This window comes from Galeopterus variegatus, unplaced genomic scaffold (assembly GCF_000696425.1).
Source record: "Galeopterus variegatus unplaced genomic scaffold, G_variegatus-3.0.2 Scaffold335, whole genome shotgun sequence".
Lineage (NCBI taxonomy): Eukaryota > Metazoa > Chordata > Mammalia > Dermoptera > Cynocephalidae > Galeopterus > Galeopterus variegatus.
This window is the reverse complement of record NW_007726446.1, coordinates 243,539-264,212: the sequence shown is the minus strand read 5'-3', so window position 1 is coordinate 264,212 and position 20,674 is coordinate 243,539. Positions and strand designations below refer to the sequence as shown.

The window sequence follows — 20,674 nt, the reverse complement described above, 5'->3', positions numbered from 1 at the left end:
AGAGAGAAGGCAATTGGCCCAAGGTCAAACATTTAGTAAACGGAAGATCTGAGGCTTACCCAGGTCTTCGAATTCCAAGTTCAGGCTTCTTTACACTCACCAAACCTGCATCTTCTCTAAGCTCTTACTGAGTACACCTGGTAGTATCTTGACTCTAACAGGGACCTTTGGTGCCCAGCACTTTTCACCTCATTGAAACTTGTGAGTATCTATAGGGGTCTGGAATGTTAGGCTTTTGACTTAGAAGTGTCAATTTCCTATATCTGAGCACAAGCTGTCAGGCTCTGTGATGCACATGTAAGGGATCCAAGCAATATTCTATTTGAATTGAATATTTCTATATCAGTAAGTTGTTTGGGTTTCACTGGACAGCTGTACACATCATCTGCAGCATACCCTTCTGGGTTATCAGATTCTAGTCCTGTTTATCCTCTTTGAGCTATTTTGCAACTCTTTCAAAATTGCAGGTTAACTAATAGATAGATACATAAATTCTGTTCATTCTGGTGATGATTTTAATTGACTCTGCCCCACTGTGGAAAAGCAGTTTTGTCTCCATTTGCAACCCATCTCAACATTCCTCTGTTTCACATAATCTGTGCTGTTTTGACTTTTTCTTTGAACCGATTATAACATCTGCTTGGTTCCCTCATATCATACTAATAAAATAAATTCTTTTAGCACATTCATCTTCTGTATGCCAGTCATGATTTTATCTTCTTCTGAACATTATCTTTTAACATGAGAAAGAAAGAAGTATAAAAACCAGGTTGTAGTGGTTTGACCCAAAGGAGCACACACATATGGGCAGGTTTTGAGTCAGGAAGTCCTCGTACCTGTACACATCCAATGCTACCAAGCAGTCTTGAAAGGCCTAGTGGGCTCAGAAATATGACCACTTTTCTACTAATAACCTTTGATATGGAAATATTGGTTCACGGACTATGTTCATGTCAGACTTTACTAAGAAAGTCAAACTGTTTTCCAAAGAGATCACACCAATTTATAACCTCACCACTGGAGTATGAGAATCCTATTGCCCTCTATCCACGACAGTCTAAAGAACTATCAGACTTGTTGATTATTGCCAGAATAGGTCTAAAATGGTATTAAATTTTGCTTTTAATCTGCATTTTCTTGATTACTAATGAGGCTAGACTTTTACTTTTGTTTTCAATGACCGTCTGAAAATGAACAATATAAAAGAGTACAATGAATTTATCTATTTTTTCCTATAATTACTCTTACTCCTGGAAGAAAGAAGAAAGAGAGTCACACATTTTAGATAAAAATTGTATTAGCATTGGAAATTGCTTATATTTTTGTCACCTCTTACATTTTTAATTTGTACCGCTCATCTCAGTCATCTCGGCCTGTGTTTTTACATTGTTTGGAAAGGATTTGTATCTTTTAAAAATGCTTTTGAAATCCCAACCTGTAGTGAATGAGCTCTGCTTTGATTCATCCCTCCAGTATGAGTTTTGCACTCAAAGGCATACAAAACATCTGTACCTCTGCATGGAGATTTGCACTAAGTCAATAGGGAGTTTTTTTTTCAAGGTTTATTATACAAACTAAAACATTTTTATTTTATTATTTCTAAAACCTTTAAGAAAATACTTTCTTTTAGGATGGATCACTCACTTTGTATAGTTTTAGGGCTTTGGTATAACCATGTTGTTCCCATTCACCACTTTCTAAACTAAATTGGCTTTTCATCTCCATTCAATTGTTCATTAAGTAAAACTCTATCTAGGACCTACTGATGTCTCCAGCATGGGTAGAAGTGCTGAATGACATGAGTGAGCAATGCAGACCATTCTCCTGTCCTCGGGAAGCTTATATTCTAGAGGGGAAGACAAACGTTAAACAAAAATAGGACATCATTTTGGGTAGGGATAAGTGCTATGAAGAATAATAAATCAGGGTGGAGGTCAATGAGTATATTTTGGGGTGTATTTTGGCAGGCAGCCTTAAGCAACCAGAATAGTGAGGAAATTCAAGCCATGTCATATGAGAAACTGCTGAAGAGACTGGGGGCACTGAGCTCAGAAACAGGAAAACTTAGCAGCGTTTCTCAAACTGTCCTGTGCAAACCACCTGCACCAGAATCACCTGGAGATTTTATAAAAGATATGGATTCCTGGACCACACTCCAGACACAGAGTCAGAATCTCTGTGGTTGGGCCTCAGGAATTTATATTGTAATAGGCTTCTGTGGCGATTTTAATGTACTATATAGTTTGAGAACCACTGACTTAAGGGAACACGACAATTGACTGCCATCAAGTGGAGAGGGGAGATGATTTGTTCAGGAAAGCCCAGATGGATGCTTAAAAGCTTCTGAAGGATGTTTTGGTCATGGTTAGGAAGGACCTGGTAATGATCAGACATCTATAAACATGGAATGGGCTGCCTCTGGGGCCAGGCTTAGGCCTGGAACTGTTCAATGGGAAGCTGATTGACAAGATCAAGAATATTGCCAAAGGAATTCTGCTAAGTAGTTGGACTGGATGACCTTTTAAGACTCCTTTCAACAAAAATGCTGGGTTGACTTCTCCCTTAGCCCCAAAGAGTTGCTTCTGTGATTTTAAAACTGATGTTTATCATTGACCCAATGATGTTACTGTGACAAATCTTGTGTTACTGTCTTATATTTGAATAATAAGTTGGCAGCCTCCTAAAATCTCCCTAAATAATCTGTTAGGAGCTCTTAGAACTTCAAATATGATCTTTTTCACAGGATATTCTGCTCGGCATATGTCTAGAACAGTGGCTATCACCTTGGTGTCCTGGTGAGTAGCAGCAGCATCACCTGGAAACTTGTTACAATGCAAAATCCTCCCCTCCAACCTCAAGGACACACACACACACACACACACACACACACACTCTCTCTCTCTCTCTCTCTCTCTCCTACTAATTCAGAAACTCTGGGAGGGGCCCAGCAATCTGCATTTTAACCAGCCCTCCAGGGGATTCTGATATGTGAAAGAGTTGGAGGACCAATGACCTAGAGAAACAGAATCCCAGGGAAGTGAAGTGACTTGCCTGCGGTGACACAATCTGAGGAAAGAAACTGGCTCCCATGTCTCTTCAAATGGCTTATGGGGTTTTTGGAGCCATTGTCCCTTGGAAAAGGTCAGTTGCTCAGAATCTACCCTAAAGAAATCCTCGCACATGTTTGATATTTAGGGTTGTTTATTGAGCATTGCTGGCAAACAATTGGAAACAATTTTAGTATCCACTGGTAGAGAAACGGCTAAATAAATATCACGAATTTCAGTTAGGGAGTTACAGGGAATGTGTTAGAGCTGTAGAACAATATGGATTTATCTCTAATACATATTGTTAAATAGAAAAACAAGTTGCCAAATGGTACAAAAAATTAGATTTAAAATGCAGGGTTTTTTTCCCTCTCCCGGTATGTGTGTGTGTGTTCTGAAAGGATAAAACTACCAAAAGAATAATAGTGGCTACTTTAGAGAGAGACCATGAGTGGGCAAATGCTGAGAAATGGAATTGGGGTGTGGGGAAAAAAAGATTTTAGCCTTTTATGTAATTCTTAAAAGTTTTAGAGGAAAAGATATTTATGCATTATTTTTGCAATTAGAAATTAATTTCAAACATTAGGTAAAAATTGTTATGATTTAATTATAATGGGCCCAAATCCTGGTCAAAGAATCATGGACCTACGAATTTGATCAACATCATTTGCATTTAAGTAGAAATGTCCCCAATCATATGTCAAAGAGCATCAACCCTTTTCCTATTTAAAAATATTCCTTCAGGGGCCCTCAGTCTACATCAATGACCATCCGAGTATATACTGAGAGACCCGAAATACTGGACAATGATCTGAACAACTCGATCCATATAAATAAGTTTCTCTTATGTAGATATGGAGATAGCAGAGCCATTTTGGCTTGAGTAATTTGATAATTACCCCAATTACCCATTTCCCTTTGTGTGTATAAAAATCCAGATTGAGTTTATTAAGTTTTTTCTCATATTTACCATAAGCCCCTTTAATATTTTCCCTTCGTGTTTGGATTTGAGTAAAGAGAGAGAACAGCTGGCCACCATCTGCTGCCAAAAAAACAAAGTCTTTTTGGCCATTATATCCTTAGGAAGACTCCTAAATTTGGGCCTTGGGATAAGAAGTCACGTTGATCTGTTCTATTACACTGTGAAAGTTCTGAGATTCTAAATTCCTTCTGATGCAGTAATACTTACTATCGTACTCTGTACACAATAGGTGCTTAATAAATGTTTCTTATAATGCTGCTGTTGTCTCCTCATAAACCTTAAATAAGAGGCCTTCTAAGGGGGAAAAAAACACAATGACACTGCGAATTAGAAATTGAGGCTGACTTTATTCACAAATTAATTTGTAATAGGAAGCTAAGACTCAAACTGATTATTCTAATTTATAATTAGGAAAATTATTAATAAATGTTTTTCTGATTATTTTCTACAGATTGATTTCTGAATATTCAAATGTGCTCAGCTGTCTCATTTATTTATTTTGAGGATGGGCTTTGAAATTAGACTCTCACTTCACATCCTGACTCTACCACATACTCCCTTGTGTGACTTTGAGCCACAAAGAGCCAGTTTCCTCATTTGTAAAACAGGAATCATATTAGGGGGCTACTTCCAGTGTTAAGTGAGATGATATATTGACACGTGATGCCTGCCGTAAGTGACTGCTCATGAAATGTGCATCGCTCCCTTCATCCCTTCTTTTCTTTAACAAAAAATCTATTTTTCTCTTCCCCCACCCAAATGTGTGAGGAAAAGTAGCTAGCAATCTTTTCTCTGAGTCATCCCCAAACCATGGTGCTAGAATATGCTACAATGGGAATGGCTAAGCGGTCAACTGCAGGTCAGCTGATGGACTGGGCAGTGGTTTCCCGCAGCAACGTATTGGGAAGAATTCTGAGGCCACATCTGAGCTTCAAAGGGAACATGCCTTGGTTGAGGAGCCAGGTCTGCAACTGGGCTGGGGGCAGGGCAGTGGAGCTCGCAGGCCACATATTTGCCAACCCTGTGCCGGGAGGTTTGCTCACATCTTCTTTCCTCCTCTTCTCCTTTCCCTTTTCCCCATTTTCTTCATTATTTTCTTCATTCTCTTTTCTTTTTGCTGCTTCGTTGTTGTTATTAGCTAGCATAAGTTAGCCCCCTGAAATTTGTTTTAAGGAATCCCCAAGCAAGGACACAGAGTTTTAATTCAGCCATTGATTTCCATAGAGTAAGCTGGGCAGCTAGACCAAATGTCCAGATACCATCTAACACCTTCATAGTGTCTTTCTTCTTATCTTCCATTATTTCTTCTTCCCTATGACTATGACTGAATCAGCTTATGAGGCTGCCCACAATGCAGAACACTAGAGGTATTCAGAAAAATAGCCTGGAGCCAATTATTACCACCACCACGCAATATCTTTGGAGCACAGTATGACTGATATTACCTCTTGTATCCACTTTTCAAATCACCACCACAAATTCCTGGCTAAATCTACAGAGCAATCAACTACAGAAACAATTTTTCTGATTGGATGTGTGAAAGGCAGCTGTCAGTGGCAAGGGCTCCATCAGAAAGAACGGCAGGGCATTAAAAGAATTAATATGAGGATTTTGAATGTCCTAAGTGCCTTAGGCAAGTTGGGAAGCCTCCTCAGCCTGCAGGCCAGTGGCAACCTATCCTACCCCTTAAGAGTGGATGGAGATGGGCACAGGAATTCTCTTCAGTCTATAGCAACCTGGAGAGACTGATACTGCCACTTCCTAAGGATGGGAACTCGGGGAAGCTGCTTCACCTCTCTGGCTTCAGACTCTTCATCTGTAAATGAGAAAGCTGGATCAGGCCATCTCTTAGAGTCTTTCAATAACATTATAAGAGGCATTTTTAAAAATTGTTTTGTTCATTGCACTAACCAAGGTTATAACAATGTTAATGTAAGAGTTAAGGGAGAAAAGAAGCCATCCAAGGTTTCACCTCCCTAGTACTCTAATACATGAACTACCTAAAAGGCATCAACACACACACAGCTGGGGAGGGGTGAGCAACCCACTCTCTCAACTTAAGAAAAGTGGGTGGGATGACAGCAGTGTTAGAGATCTCTTCCTAGAGAACCCCACTATGCAATTGCCGCCCCTGGAAGTAAACGTGGACGCTGTTCACACAAGCATGCAATGTATTTTACTTGTGATGTTAAAGCTGTCCTCTATCTTCCCTAACTATTATCTCTTAACATGTCCCTCATTACCATGTAAATCAATTTCCAGGGAAATGAGGATTCTGTTCACTTTGCCGCAGATATACTAGCTTACCCGAATGGCGCATCAAGATCTACTTATGTCAGACACTCACTATCTAGTTACAGGTGAAAAGAAAAAAACATTCAAGGGGGATTTGTGTTTCCACATTCACTGTTGACTATTCATTGAAAAAAGAAGAAGGTTTTATTCAATGAAAACTGAGTCTTTTGGGGGAAGGCGCCATTGCAGGTGCTGTGGGCCTTTGGTTTGCCTGGTCCTGCTCCTGACTCACTGCTGTTCCCTCTCGCTGAGGGACAAGTTGGTCAGGAAGCCACACTGCAGCCATGGCTCTTAAAGATACCAGAAAAATACCCACGGAACCAGAAGTGGCAATTCACCGAATCGAATTACCCTAACCAGTTGCAACATAAAATCCCTGGAGAAGGTGTGTGCTGACTTGATCAGAGGCACAGAGGAAAAGAACCTCAAAGTGAAAGGAGCAGTTAGGATGCCTACCAAGTGATTTGAGAATCACTACAAGAAAAACACCTTGTGGTGAATGTTTTAAGACATGGGATAGTTTCCAGATGAGAATCCACAAATGACTCATTGCCTTGCACAGCCCTTCCAAGATTGTTAAACAGATTACGTCCACCAGCATCAAGCCAGGAGCTGAGGTCGAAGTCATCATTGCAGATACTTAAGTCAACTATTTTAATAAACTGATTATCTGTTGTTAAAAAAAAGAAAAGATAATTAAAATTTGAGTTTCAGGCTTTCTCAAGATGTCTGGATTCTTCTGTGCTGCTTAATTTTCTCTCAAGCCTGTTCTGTGAGCCAGCACTAACCCTGGGGCTCTGTAAGAGAATGTCAGGAACTATGTCCTTTAGGTGAACCTCTCACAGTGGTAACTGACAATGTTCAGTTCAGTTCACTCTGCAAGAGTTAAAGAAAGTGTTGTAGGCTTAAACTGCAGACACACCTGTTCCATGGCAAAAGAATTGGAGGGCTCCCAGGATCTCACCTGCTCTGCACAGGCAGTTCTGCACTAGCCGGTTTGTAAATTACAGTGTTGAGAAAGAAGCCAGATAGCAAGGAGTAAGAAATGAATGGTGAGAGGAACTGAAAGGACTTAGTCAACATTAATTCAGCCCATTATTCATTTGGTCACTCCCTCATTCAATTATAAATATTAGATTTCTTCTCTGCCTCCCCCATTTCCATACTCACTTCTCCCTGGCTAATCAAACACCAGTTGTTCTTCGGGTAACTGTGTGCCCAGCCCCAGTCCTGTTCTCCACTTTCTAAGCCCCTTCCTACAGCTGGAAATGGTCATGAGACCAGGTCAGGTCAATGAGGTGTATGTGAGATGGCTTCTGGGAAAATGTTTTCTTTCCTGATGAAAGTGGTGCACATGTGGCTGGCTTAGCCATTCATCCCACTCCTTTCTTCCTGCCTTAAATGCAGACATGATGGCTGGAGGGGCCATATGGAGGGTCTTATGTGACCATTAGAATATAAGCCAGTGCGTATACTAAAGATGGTAAAAAGGGGAAGAAAGAAGGCCAGAACGTGTCCAGGTCCCTGACAACATCACTGAGCAGCTGAACTAACGCTAGAAAGTTTTCCTCTCAACTTCTTTTTATGTGGCCCCTATAAAAAAACAAACAAACCTATTTGCCGGGGGTTGTAAAGTTGAGCTATTTCCCCCACCCCAGGAGACATATGACAATACCCAGAGACATTTTTGGTTGTCACTACTGCTGCGGGAGAGGGAGTTGTTGGTATCTAGTAAGTAGAAGCCAGGGAAGAAGGTGCTACACATCTTACAAGGCACAGGACAGCCTCCCACGATAAAAATTATTTGGTCCAAAATGTCAATAATGTAGAGGTTGAGAAACTCTCATTTAAGCCACTAAAAATGTTTGTTTACTTGCTCTTCACAGTCAAATGCATTCCTGACTAATAGAGTCCCTCATTAAGGAAACACTGAGCACACACCATGGGCCAGACACTGTACCATGTGAGGTGCTAGAAATACAAAAATGAATAAGGCGCACTCTATCTCCTCAAAAGTTCACAGACAAATTAGGATAAGAAGGAGAGTACATGATCTCATACAGAGATATCAACATCCAGTTACGAGAGCACAGAGGCTGGAGCAACCACCAGCTGAGTGGAGACCAGGCAGGCTTCCCAGGGAAGGGGAAGCACAAAGTCAGCCTTGGCATGGACTGGGGGGTCTGCGGTCAGGACGGCAGCAGTCTAGAGTGTGCGAGGGAGAATGGTGAGGAAAAATTAGAATAGTAAGCTGGGCAGATTATGGAAAGTCTTGCCTGCTGAGCTAAAAGCTTTGGATTTTATTCTACAGGCAATGAAGAACAGGCACCAGTCTTTACTCATGTGAATGACATGATCATATTTATACTTTTATAAACATAACTCTGGAGGCAGTGTAAAGAATCACGTGAGGCGAACAAAGACTAGTGGTAGGAAGGCGCGTTTGAAGGTGACGCTCAAATTCAGTTGAGAAACTAGGATTAGCATTGTGAAAGGTATGGCAAGGAGTAGTCAAAAGGACAGAACAAAATGTTTGAAATGCTCTTTGTCGTGTTCCTTAGTAGACTTTCCTACCTGTATCTTCTATTAACTCAATGAACCTGAAGACAAGAATGTGCCTTCTTTGTGTTCTGAGCACCTCAGTACAGGCATTGCCATGTTCATAGATCCTCATTACACATTTTCCCTTGATAAGAGGGAGGATATGTTGATAACCGAGAACTGAGAAGGCCTGTGGGTTGGTGGCTTGATCTGGTAATAGCATGTGTATTTCTGCCCCTTGGATTTCATCCAGGGACCACTCTGGGATGAGCCTAAAGGAATATGATGTCGAGGATAAAAGTCCAAATACTAAAGGCTTAGTATGGTCACCTCTAACAATGTCTGGATGTCTAGAGTCATTCCAGACCCTTCACTAGCAAGAATATCTGGATTTCAAAGGATTGCTCTAGAATCCAAGAAAGCCAATTGGTCAACTCTGGGGATGCCCTCAGTGAGGATTTCTGTGGGTCTTTCCCTCTGAGTATAAATAGAGAAAAGCAGCAAAAATAAAGCACCTTTGTTGAGGAGGGCGAGGGGATAGAATCATTCATTCTACATTTTTTGAGCACCGACTATGTGCCAGAACGCTATTAGAGATGTGGATCCATACATAAAGGCAGAGGTACATAAATGGCTTTTTAGGAGATAGTTCTCATGTGGGTACTTTGGTTCTTTACAAATGTTAAGCAGCAAAATTGTGTCTGTAATCCTCAGCATTCACAAGGCTTCCCTGTAGCTGCTAGAGGTCTTGCTACTACTTAGAAGGTAGCTATAAAATCAGGTAACTGATTCACACACAAAAAATCACAACAGATCTAATATATCCTAATAAATGTGGTTCCTTTCCAAACACCATTCCCTCCCCAACACCTTGGGAGGTTACATCCCACAAACATTTAGGGGACTCATTGGAATCAGTATCTGAGCTTCTATTTAAAAATTATATTCAGAGTTGGTAAATTGTTGTGTGTGTGTGTTCCAATTAATCTTGGAAATAGCCAAGATTAATTCAGAGCTAAGTCTAATAGATAAGGTGGTCAAACTAGGTGTTTCTGTAAGTTAAGTAAAATAATTGTGTGCTTAGGTCTGAAGGAAGCTCAGAATAAAAATATTTTGAGGAACAGCAGGATTGCTGGAACAAATCACGGTTTCTGAAGCTGCTGAGAGGGTCACCCCCCTTCAATGAATGTGAAAAACTAGTGTCCATTTCATTAAGCCACACATTTAGACAAGACTTTAATTCTTCTATGCAGTTGTATATTCTCTTTGACACTGCAGGGAATTCTGCAAGTTTAGAACCCTTTATTAATTTAATTTTAATCACAAAGAGAAAATATAGGAAAAGAATAATCAGGACTATTAAACCATTGAAAGGGAAGATCTGAAAAGGAGAAAATTTAAGGTATTATTCACTTTAGGTAGATCTCAAATAGTCCCAAGATTACAGTATACAAAATCCCACATAAAAGACAAGTGGTCTTTCTTAGTTGGAAATTCCCTACATCGTGGTATGCAAAACTATGATGTGAGGGAAGTAAAAACAAAACTTAAAAGAAAATTGGGTCTGAATTACAAGAAGCATGATGTACAGTTCTTCCTCAGTGTCCACGGAGGATTGGTTCCAGGATCCACTTAGATACCAAAATCAGCAGGTGCTCAAGTCCCTAATATAAAATGGCCCAGTATTTGCACACAACTTAGGCACATCCTCCTGTATATGTTAAATCATCTCTAGATTCCTTATAATATCTAATAAAAAGCAAATGCTATGTAAATAGTTATTATACTGTATTTTTAATTTGTATTGCTTTTTGTTGTTGTACTGTTTTTGATCTGCAGTTGGTTGAATCTGCAGATGCTAACCCCATGGATACGAAAGTTTAACTGTGCAATACATTAGATAGTTTTTTTTGTATTTTTGTATTTTTCATATTTCTTAAATTTCTTCATTCATACTTTAAACAGGTAATACACTCTAAGGACGATTGGGTAAAGGTGGTGGGTTGAGTACATACATTTACTTTTTCTCCCTCCTGAAACCCCACTAAACTGACAGCAAGAGGATTTTTTAAAAAGCATAAATCCTTTGTAAAGACAAAGAGGAAGAAAATAAGAAAGGGAGAGAATTTAAGCACGACAAGATTTGGTAGCAAAAAAACAGATGGAAAATTGGTAACAGATTTGGTCTTCCTGAGAAAGCTGAACCCTAAGTCACAGTGGGGAAAGATGAGAAGCAACCTGATTTATACTGTTGGGGCTCAGAGACCAGCATCTGAAAATGTGGCACTTTGACATGCTGTTCTGAAGGAGCAGCCTCAAGGTCACTCTGGCCTTCCCTGCCCATCTCTCAATCCTCTGTCACTCTCCAAAGCACAGGATGGAGCTGTTCCCTTATCTGCCTGAAGTCCAAACCCGCCAAAGAAGAAAGCAATTACCTCTGGTCCTTTCCCTTAGTTTTCACTAATGTAACTCATATTGCAGGAAGAAAGACTGAAGTCTGTCAATGTACCTGAACAGACTTTGTCACAAACCATTGTCTTCTATTTTGGTCTCATTCAGAATTTCAAAGAGAATCATTTACCATTGTTTGCTCTGTAAGCCCAATAAACTTTGTCCCAGGCCTCATATGTTCTCCAAGCCCATTGAATCCCCCTAAAAATCATTTACTCCTGCATCTCCTCTTCCTCCTCCCCTACGAAGAAGAGTATGTGAGAATCTGTACCCCACTGGGTTATCGGGCAATCATTCTCCTGTGATTCCCCCATGCTATACACATTAAAATAAAATTTGTATTCTTTTCTCCTGTTTGCTTCTTGTCAGTTGATTTTCAGTAAACCTTCATGAGATGAAAGGGAAGTTTTCCCCTGACCCCTGCAATAACCAAGTAGTACCCTCCCCCCACCACACACCCTCCCTGCAAAGACTCAAAAATTGACAGACCCGGAAACCTCTGAAGGGGGTAAAGGATCTAGAACAGGAGAATTTCTTTAAAGTTAATTGAGAAGCAATCATATCCCCAGATTTTCCTCCCCAACTGTAGAGGTAGATTTTCTGGAATAGAAAGTTTCTGCTTATAATCATCCAGAGCTGAGTGGCACTGAATCACAGAGAGAGTTAAGTGAGTGCTTGTATATACCTAATGTTGAGACTCTCAGCTCTCTTTTTCCACTGGACTTCCAGAACCCTGGTAGCTGGATCTAGGCAGAAGACTGGCCTATTAGAATCTTTCTGAGGGCAAACAATCTGTTTATTGAGTCAACATTAGGGAATATTTGTGTTTGGTTGGATAGCTAGCCATGAAATGCTATGTTTGAGTTTCCACCCTCATGGAGGATGTCATGGGAGTGCTACAGAGTCCATAACTTTGCTCACAGAGAGAATCTGACTCAGCTTGTATCCCATTTAGAACATTACACTTACTGCCAAAAGAATGGGGTGGGGGGCACTTCCTTTTATTACCCCAAAGAGGCAGAAAGCAGCAGGTGAATTCAGAACCCAAAGGTAGCTGGCCAGCAACTTAATGCAGAGATTGTACAGGAGGGAGAAAAAACTGAAGACCCCTAAAAACAGAAAGAAGCCTTTGTTGAGAGAATAATAAATAATGGCAAGAATTCTGCAGTATGAACAGGAAAAAGCAGTCTTCTTGAGCAAAGCAATTACTAAACTGTTTTAAAAGTACAAATAGTGGTTGGGAGAGAGACCCCGACAAAGGAAAGTGACATACAGCAAGGTCTTATGTGGGAAAAGAGGATCATGGACCACATTGAGAAAATCAGAGATGTGTCAAATTCAAGATGATTAATTCAAACTGGGACAGGATACACTGGGTTTTTTCTAATGTCCTAGAGCTGGAAACTGTTTTCAATAAAGCACTGTATAATATGTGAGGTTGTGTAAAAACTAAATAAAACAAACAAAAAAGCTGTTCAAGTTAAAACCATAATAAACTGTATATAGTTTTTATTCCAAAGTTAACATTCAATTATTATCAACAAAAGTTTTGTTCTTAAAAAATTCTAAATTAAAGATAAACAGATGCCTGGGATGGGGTGGACCTTTCTGCATTGTTACACTTGATTCTAGGGCAAAAAATGGTCAAAACAAGGGTAATGGATGCCTTTTGTTTTGGCCTATTCATCCCCTTCTCTCTTTCCTTAACAGGCCATGGTTCAAGTGGAGGTGACTCCATTCCTGGCACCTGACCCAAGGTCCTGCCAATCATGCCCCTGTGCACAGTAATTGGTTCAAGGATGGGCACGTGATCCATGTTGGGACAATCAGAGAGTTCCTTGTGTGATAACTTTAGAAACTCTCTTGCTGCTGATGTTGCAAAGCCTATAGAATGCTGCCTATAGGAGCTTCCAGGGACCATCTTTGCCAATATATTAGGAGGGTCTGTCTGCTTGGCTGAGAAGACACTCAAAAGAGAGAAAAACAAAGATGATAAAGAGAAAAAGACAGTAGGTTGGTGAAACTGTTTGATGCCCTGGATTCAGACGTATCTTTGAACTTCCTAGTTTCATAATCCAATACATTGTCCCCTTTTAATTTTTGCTTCTAGTTTGAGTTGAGTTTCAGTCACTCATTGAGAGATTCCTGACTAACAGACCAAGTTCATAAAATGTATTTATGCTGTGTTAGGAAGCTTCAAGTGGTTCCTTTTTATTTCTGGAGTGGGGAGATGAGAGAGAAGAGGCTGGAACAGGAGCCAGAACAGAGAGTCTCCCCTATCCTATAAAGCTGGTCTCTTCATGGATTCCCAGAACAATCACTCTTCATTGTAGAAAAAAGGAAGGCAATCTTGTCAAGTCATGGTTTCCGTGTATTAACCTCTAATAATTGCATTCTCACACTGTGTTACAGTGTTTTTTAAAATCAACTTATTTAAGGTTTCTTACCTTTTATTGATAAAAAGCTACTATGACTTATGCTCTATAAATCTAGGTTGTACATTACAGCATAAGTGAAACTTAACCTCAACAAAGCCAGTTCCAAATATCTGTCATGTACTTCAAAAGAGCAAGGACCAAAGGGTCAGTCAGGAGATGGTAAAAGAAAATGGTGATGAAGGAGAAGGGATAAGAATTTGATTCAACTCAACGAATATTTATTAAACACCTAATTTGTACCAGGCACTCCACTGGACAGTACAGATATAAAGTAGGCTGAAAAATATCCCCGCCTCCCAGGCAATTAAGGGTGAGATGAAAGGCAGATAATTCCTCCACAATGTAGTAAATGTTACGAATGAAGCTCATCAGAGGGACGCCAGATCTAGTCTGGGGATGTCAAGGAGGGTATCACAGAGAAGATGAAGATAATACCTATTCAAAGTCCTAAGGAATGAGCAGGTGTTATCTTTCTTGAGTCAGCAGACTGAGGCATTGCAGAAGGTAAATTAAGGCAACATAGCATGAGCAAAGGCACAAAAGAATGGAACTGCTTTAGGGTGTTTAGGGAGCTCCAAGTAGTTCAGCTTGGGTTAGAGTGTGATCTGACGGGTGGGAGAAAGAGAAGAGACTGGAAAAGTGACCAGGAGCCAAATCTGATAAATTTCCTTACATCAAGCAGAGAGACTAAAGCTCACTCAGTTGGGGTCTGAATGGTCTTTTTCAAGAAGGAAGCAACATGCTCAGATGGGAATTTTAGATAAATTCTAGTCTGGTGGCTCTTTGGAGAATGAAATAGGCAGGAAGTTCATTTAGGAAACCATGGTAAGATGATGAAAAAATAGCTTTAAAAGGCCAAGAAAAGACATGGATCAATGGAATAGGATTGAAAGTCCAGAAATCAACACTTATCTTTATGGTCGAGTGATTTTCAACAAGGATGCCACAACAATTCAATGGGTGAAAGAATAATATTTTCAACAAATGGTGTTGGCACAGCTGTAAATCCACATACAAAAGAATAAAGTTAGACCTCTTCCTCACACCATACAGAAAAATTAACTCAAAATGGATCACAGATCTAAAATATCAGTGCTAAAACTATAAAATTCTTAGCAAAAACATAGGAGTAAATCTTTGTGACCTTGTATTCAGTTGATGGTTTCTTAGATAAGGCACCAAAATCACATGCAACAAAAGTAAACATAAATAAATTGAGCTTCATCAAAATTAAAAACTATTATGCTTCAAAGGACATCACCAAGAAATGGAAAAGGCAGTCCATGGAATGAGAAAAAAATATCTGTAAATCATGTACACAGAGCTCTGATAAAGGACTAGTATCCAGAATATATAAACATCAACAATAAAAAATAGGCAAAGGATCTGAATAAACATTTATCCAAAGAAGACATACAAATGACAAATAAGTGCACGAAAAGATGCTCGACATCATTAATCATTAGAGAAAAGCAAATCAAAACCACAATGAGATAACCTCTTCACACTCACTGCAATGGCTAAAATTATAAAAAAAGATGAACAAGTGTTGCTGAGGATGTGGAAAAATTGGAACTCTCATAACTTTGCTGGTGGGAATATAAACTGATGCAGCCAATTTTTTTTTTTTTCCTTTTTGTCTTTTTTCGTGTCCGGCAACAGATCGCAACCCTCAGTGTCGCGCCCGTACCGGACCGGACCAGCAATGGGATCGCAACCCTTGGTGTTGCGCCCACACCTCGCTCAGCCAGTGAGCGGGAACCGGTCTGTATGTGGGATCTGAACCCTCGGCGGGAGTGCCGCCGCGCTCCCAAGTGGCGCACTGTAGCAGTGCGCCACCGGGCCGGCCCAATGCAGCCAATTTGAACATAAGGTTACCATATAACCCAGCAATTCTACTCAGACACGTATACCCAAAAGAAGTTAAAGTGTATGTCTACATAAAAAGTTGTACATAAATATTCATAGCAACATTATTCATAACAGCCAAATAGTAGAAACAATGCAAAAGTCCATCAGCTGATGAGTGAGTGAACAAAATGTGATATAACCATACAATGGAATATTATTCATTCATAAAAATGAATAAAATACCAATACATAGTACAATGTAGATGAATGTTGAAAAGATTATGCTAAGTGGGATAAGCCAGACACAAAAGGCCACAGGTTGTATGATTCCACTTATATGAAATATCCAGAACAGACAAATCCATAGAGACAGAATTTAGACTATTTGGTTGCCTAGGGCTGATGGGGTTGGGGGCAAAGGGGAAGAGGGCTAATGGGTATGGGGTTTCTTTTTAGGAAATGAAATGTTGTGAGATAGATGGTAGTGATGCCTGCACAACTCTGTCAATATACTAAAATTCACCGAATTGTACACTTTCAGAGGGTGACTTTTATCATATGTGAATTAGATCTCAATTAAGCTGTTAATTATAATAGTAATAATAATAATAAAAAGCCTGGACTAAAGACCTGGGAGAAGGCATGGAAGATTCCCAAGGGAACTTTGCTGAGAAACTCCAGCAGGTAAAGTCAGCAGGACCCAGTGATAGGTTGTTTAAAGGAAGTGAGGAGGAGAGAAATCAAAGGTGGTTCCTCGTTTCTGGAGAAGAAGTGGAGTATTAGAAGGGAGAGTAAGACAAAGGAGACATCAGGGCACCATGGCTTTCCATGTCTTCATGAAAAGAAATGGAAAATGCCAATGAAAGAGAAGAGGGAAGAGTTTCATTTTGTTCAACAGATGCCAATTTAACAACTGTTATGAATCAGGTCCTGGTAGATGCAGGTCTTCTATCCTGAGAGCCCAACTGGAGGAAGACAAGAGCCTCTAGAAGACTTGGAGGCTAAGTAAGGCACAGCATACATGCAATCCTTGAAAATCTTCAGGATGTGGGCTCTGTGTTTTCCTGCCTTCTTGCCATGCAGGTGAAGAAGCCTCTTTTGTAGAAAAGTTGAGTTATTTGCCATATATTATGTCCAAAAAGGAGACTGGAACTCAGGTCTCCTCACCAACTCGCACTATTTAGTACAGTAGTTTAATAAACAAACTATTAGACTTGGCCCTATCCTTTACATATTTTCCAGAACACATCCCAACACATATATGCTTGCTCCAGTGTTCATATATGTTTGCCCTGGTATACACTTTCTGAGAGACTATGCGTCAGAGTTCACTGGCCACGAAGACAATAAATGTTCACAGTGATTTTCTGTGATATCCCTCAACGGTATGTATTACAGCAGGTTTCAACCACCTGCCCAGCATTTTCCAGGTGGCCCCTTTTATGCCTAGCTGAGAGCAGATAAAGACTTCCAACTCATCTGGCCTCACTGATGAAAGGTGCTGGAGACATCCCCTTCCTCAAAGGCATGATTGGAGGATAAGGAAAGGGTACTACCAAGTCATTTTGCCAGAAAATTCAGGGATGACAGAGGCAAGGAAGCATTTTAGGTTTGACCAAGTCTGCAGAATTGGATGACTCGGGGATTAGGGGAGTTCTTCCCCGTTCTGGAACCCAACAACATAGTCCCAAGAACACTACCTTTCAAGTATGCATGTCAGGGTTTCAGTCCTGAACTCCAGAGAATACAAAAAAGAAAAGAAAAAATGTAAAGAGTGACATTAAACAAGTCTTTTATTCACCTCCACTTGATAAACCTTGAATGGTTCTGTTCCCTGCCTTTGTTTTGTCTGTATATTTCCTGCTAAGAGTTTACAAAACAGAACTCTTGAACAGGAACATAAGAAGTATACTTATTTGTTGAATAACATCAAGGGGGAAAACTGCTACCTCGTTCATTTTGTTAAGTTTCTCAGAAGGATCAAAATACCAATTAACTTGTTGACTCAGAAATCTTTGATATCCTCAGATTTACTGACATTTTGAAATTCTTGTTCATACTTGCCTAATGGCTTTCTGATTTTGAACAAAGAAATGCCAATCTGTTTAGCATTTGACCCGTTTTCTTAAATATTTTTATGTATTCAGCACTTTGTTGCTAAAAATACTTGACTAGTCACATTCATGAGCTATAATCTTTTCTTTCCCCTTGTTCCACCTCCAAATTTAAGAGGAAAAAAAGAAGCTCAAAGATACAGTCTTTAAAAAAGCCATTCATTCTTATTTTTAATTTAAAAGCACTCATTTCTAGAAAATTCTTTTGCCTTTTTTTCCCCATGGAATTTAGCAGAACTTGGAAAACTTGATGAAGCAAGCTTCCATATTTAGGATCCATTCTCTCCTGAGAAAAAGTTGGAAAAGTGACCCTGGGTAAATGTCAGAATGGAGGTAAAAAGACACCAATATGGCTGATGGGGTGAGGCAGATTTTATAATGGATTTTAATATTCCTCTCTGGGCATCCTCAGACAGCAGTGCTTCTCAGAGGTGGTTTTTTTTGTTAATGTTGTTCCTCATTTCTTCACAGAATATTCTGTGAAAGTTCCCCTGTAATCACATGCATACAGAGGGCATTCCTTTGGCAGTTGTGCAGAAAAGAGCATTTCATTCTTAGGCAAGGGCAGTTTCTGGGATTAGAAAGCTCCATGCAATTTATTTCAATAAATATTGATTGAATGCAGTGGGTCAAGGAGATTAAAAGCATGGATGCTAAAACTGCCTGGGTTCAAATCCTGCCTCTACCATTTACCAGTGTGGGACCTTGGGAAAGTCAGTTAATTTCTTTGTGTGCCCCAATTTCCTCACCTATAAAATGGGGATAATAATAAAGCCTAGTTTATAGGGCTGTTCTACGGATTAAATGAGATTATACATTTTAAGATAGTGTCCTAAAATATCCTATACTCATAGGACATTTTAGATGCTATGTAAGTGTAATTATCATGTTACATCATGCCAGACCCCGGGAGAGGAGTGAGTGCTTGGATACATTCAAATCCACCAGAATCTTGCCCCGCTTATGGAGGGATACTTTCTTCATAACAACTAAACATCTGGAGAATTTGAGACCTAAGGGTTTATAACATATAAACGCATATGGGCATTTTTAAAAATGTGATCAGAAGGAAGCTCAACCTATCCTCCAGATTGCTGCACTTTAGTTGACGAATAATACGAATGCAACATTTAAGCAAGTAAATGGTAGCTGGTAACTCGCCAATTCCACGAGTGCAGTGAAGCAGGCAGGAGGAGCAACCCAGGGGACAAAAGGGTAGAGCTTTATTTACGATAACGTATTTCTAAAGATACTGGCCTGACCTTTTCACAAACTCTTCAAAGAGGATGCGGTGGGAATAGCCCTGCCTGCGGATGCTGACTGTTTCCAGAATCCCTGTGGAGCGGAGCTGGGCCAGCACTCTCTCTCGGGAGAACTGCAGGGCCTCTCGGTCATCATTGGGTTTAATGCAGCGCACGAAGTGAGGTTGTCCAACCACCATTTTGGAAAGCAGATCCATCAGAGAATACTACCAAGGAGAAAAACACAGATGAAATGAGGTTACCACTAATGCAATGGATAATTACAACACAAGCCTGAGCAGTTGGGGCTTGTGAATGACTCATGGACTTCTTTGAGGCAAAACATGAAATCGGCAATAGGAAATGATACTGTTAAGTTCTACTTACAGCTGCCTGCAGATTCAAAGCATTCTTTAACATGACCTTGTGCCAAGCAATATCCCCATGTGGCAGAAACTTAGCTAAGAACATGCTCTAGGTTACCTCATAACTCCATCATCAGAACTAGAATGCTCATCTCTGGTATTCCAAGGCAAAAAAAAAAAAAATGTATTTCACAAACTGTGCCTATAATTTAAAATGTTCAGGTTTTGGAGAAGGGTTGGTTGCTCCTTTGGCCTAAAAACGACCAGCAAGTCAAAGCAAATCCTACTGATACTATTGTTAATAAGGTAGTGGAACAAAAAAGAAAAATAAAGAAAGAGGGCAAAGAAAATTGGAGAAAAAGATTATTATGAACATCAACTAACAGATACGAGCAGCTTGTTTGGGGCTCTCATAGAGGAAGATGAGGAAAGAACACGCTGTTAAATTAAGTTTGGCCTAAAGGTGTCTTCAGACTAGTGAATTGTAACCTAATTTGATGTGCAAACAGACTGTAACCTACTCCTGGTACAAGTAGCCGAGTCTCAGCCAGTTACATGCAGCTGACTCTTCTATACCTCACTTCCTTTTTCCGAGCATCACTTTCCTTTTCCTGTCTATAAATGTTAGTCCGCTCCGTGGCAGCGGTGGAGTCCCTCCGAATCTGTTCTCATTTTAGGGGCTGCCTGATTCACAAATCGTTCTTTGCTCAATTAAATGCTGTTAAATTTAATTTGTCTAAAGTTTTTCTTTTAAGAATGGAAAACCAGAGGGGTACTTGTGCAGGGAGGCCTCAGTTGTCCCTCATGGGCGTCCACTTGTTGGAGCTCCTCTTCCGGGCATGCCTTCAGGGGCAATTACAAACCATGCAGGAAATCAGTTTCGTGATTTCACAATCACTCCTCCCATTGATCAAAATTGGTGTTATCTAGCTTACCAAGCAAGGTACACTATTTTTCAGGTTTAGCATTTGGGAACCAGTATTTTGAGGACACCAAACTGTTGTCATTGGTACATTTCTGAAACACTGTTAAGTCAGAGGCTTCTCTGCTGGTGGGGGTGGGGGTTTTAGGATCCTGAGGATGACTTCCCAGAGTCAATAGAGCCCCCAAATCTTGTTGGAAAACACAGACACACAACACACACACACACACACACACATACACCCTAAGTGTTGCTAGCAGGATGAGGATACAGCCACTAACGGGGATAGAACCACAGTGGGTCTCAAGATAAGAAATAAGTAGCAACTAGAAATGTCCCAACATCAAAGTGATGAAGCAGGAGCTGAATGCCCACCTGCCAGAGATGCTGTAGCAGGAATCACTGCATGGATAGACTGCTGGACTCA

General features: G+C 40.2%; 1 protein-coding gene across 2 annotated transcripts in view; it reads right to left on the bottom strand.

The window, feature by feature from the left end:
- The window catches only part of MYO3B (myosin IIIB), a 393,995-nt gene that overhangs the window by 140,925 nt on the left and 232,396 nt on the right, over window positions 1-20,674 (bottom strand). For both annotated transcript variants that reach the window (XM_008567646.1, XM_008567647.1), the window contains exon 24: window positions 18,982-19,187. In XM_008567646.1, the coding sequence (XP_008565868.1) occupies window positions 18,982-19,187 (206 nt within the window). The remainder of the gene's footprint in view (window positions 1-18,981; window positions 19,188-20,674) is intronic.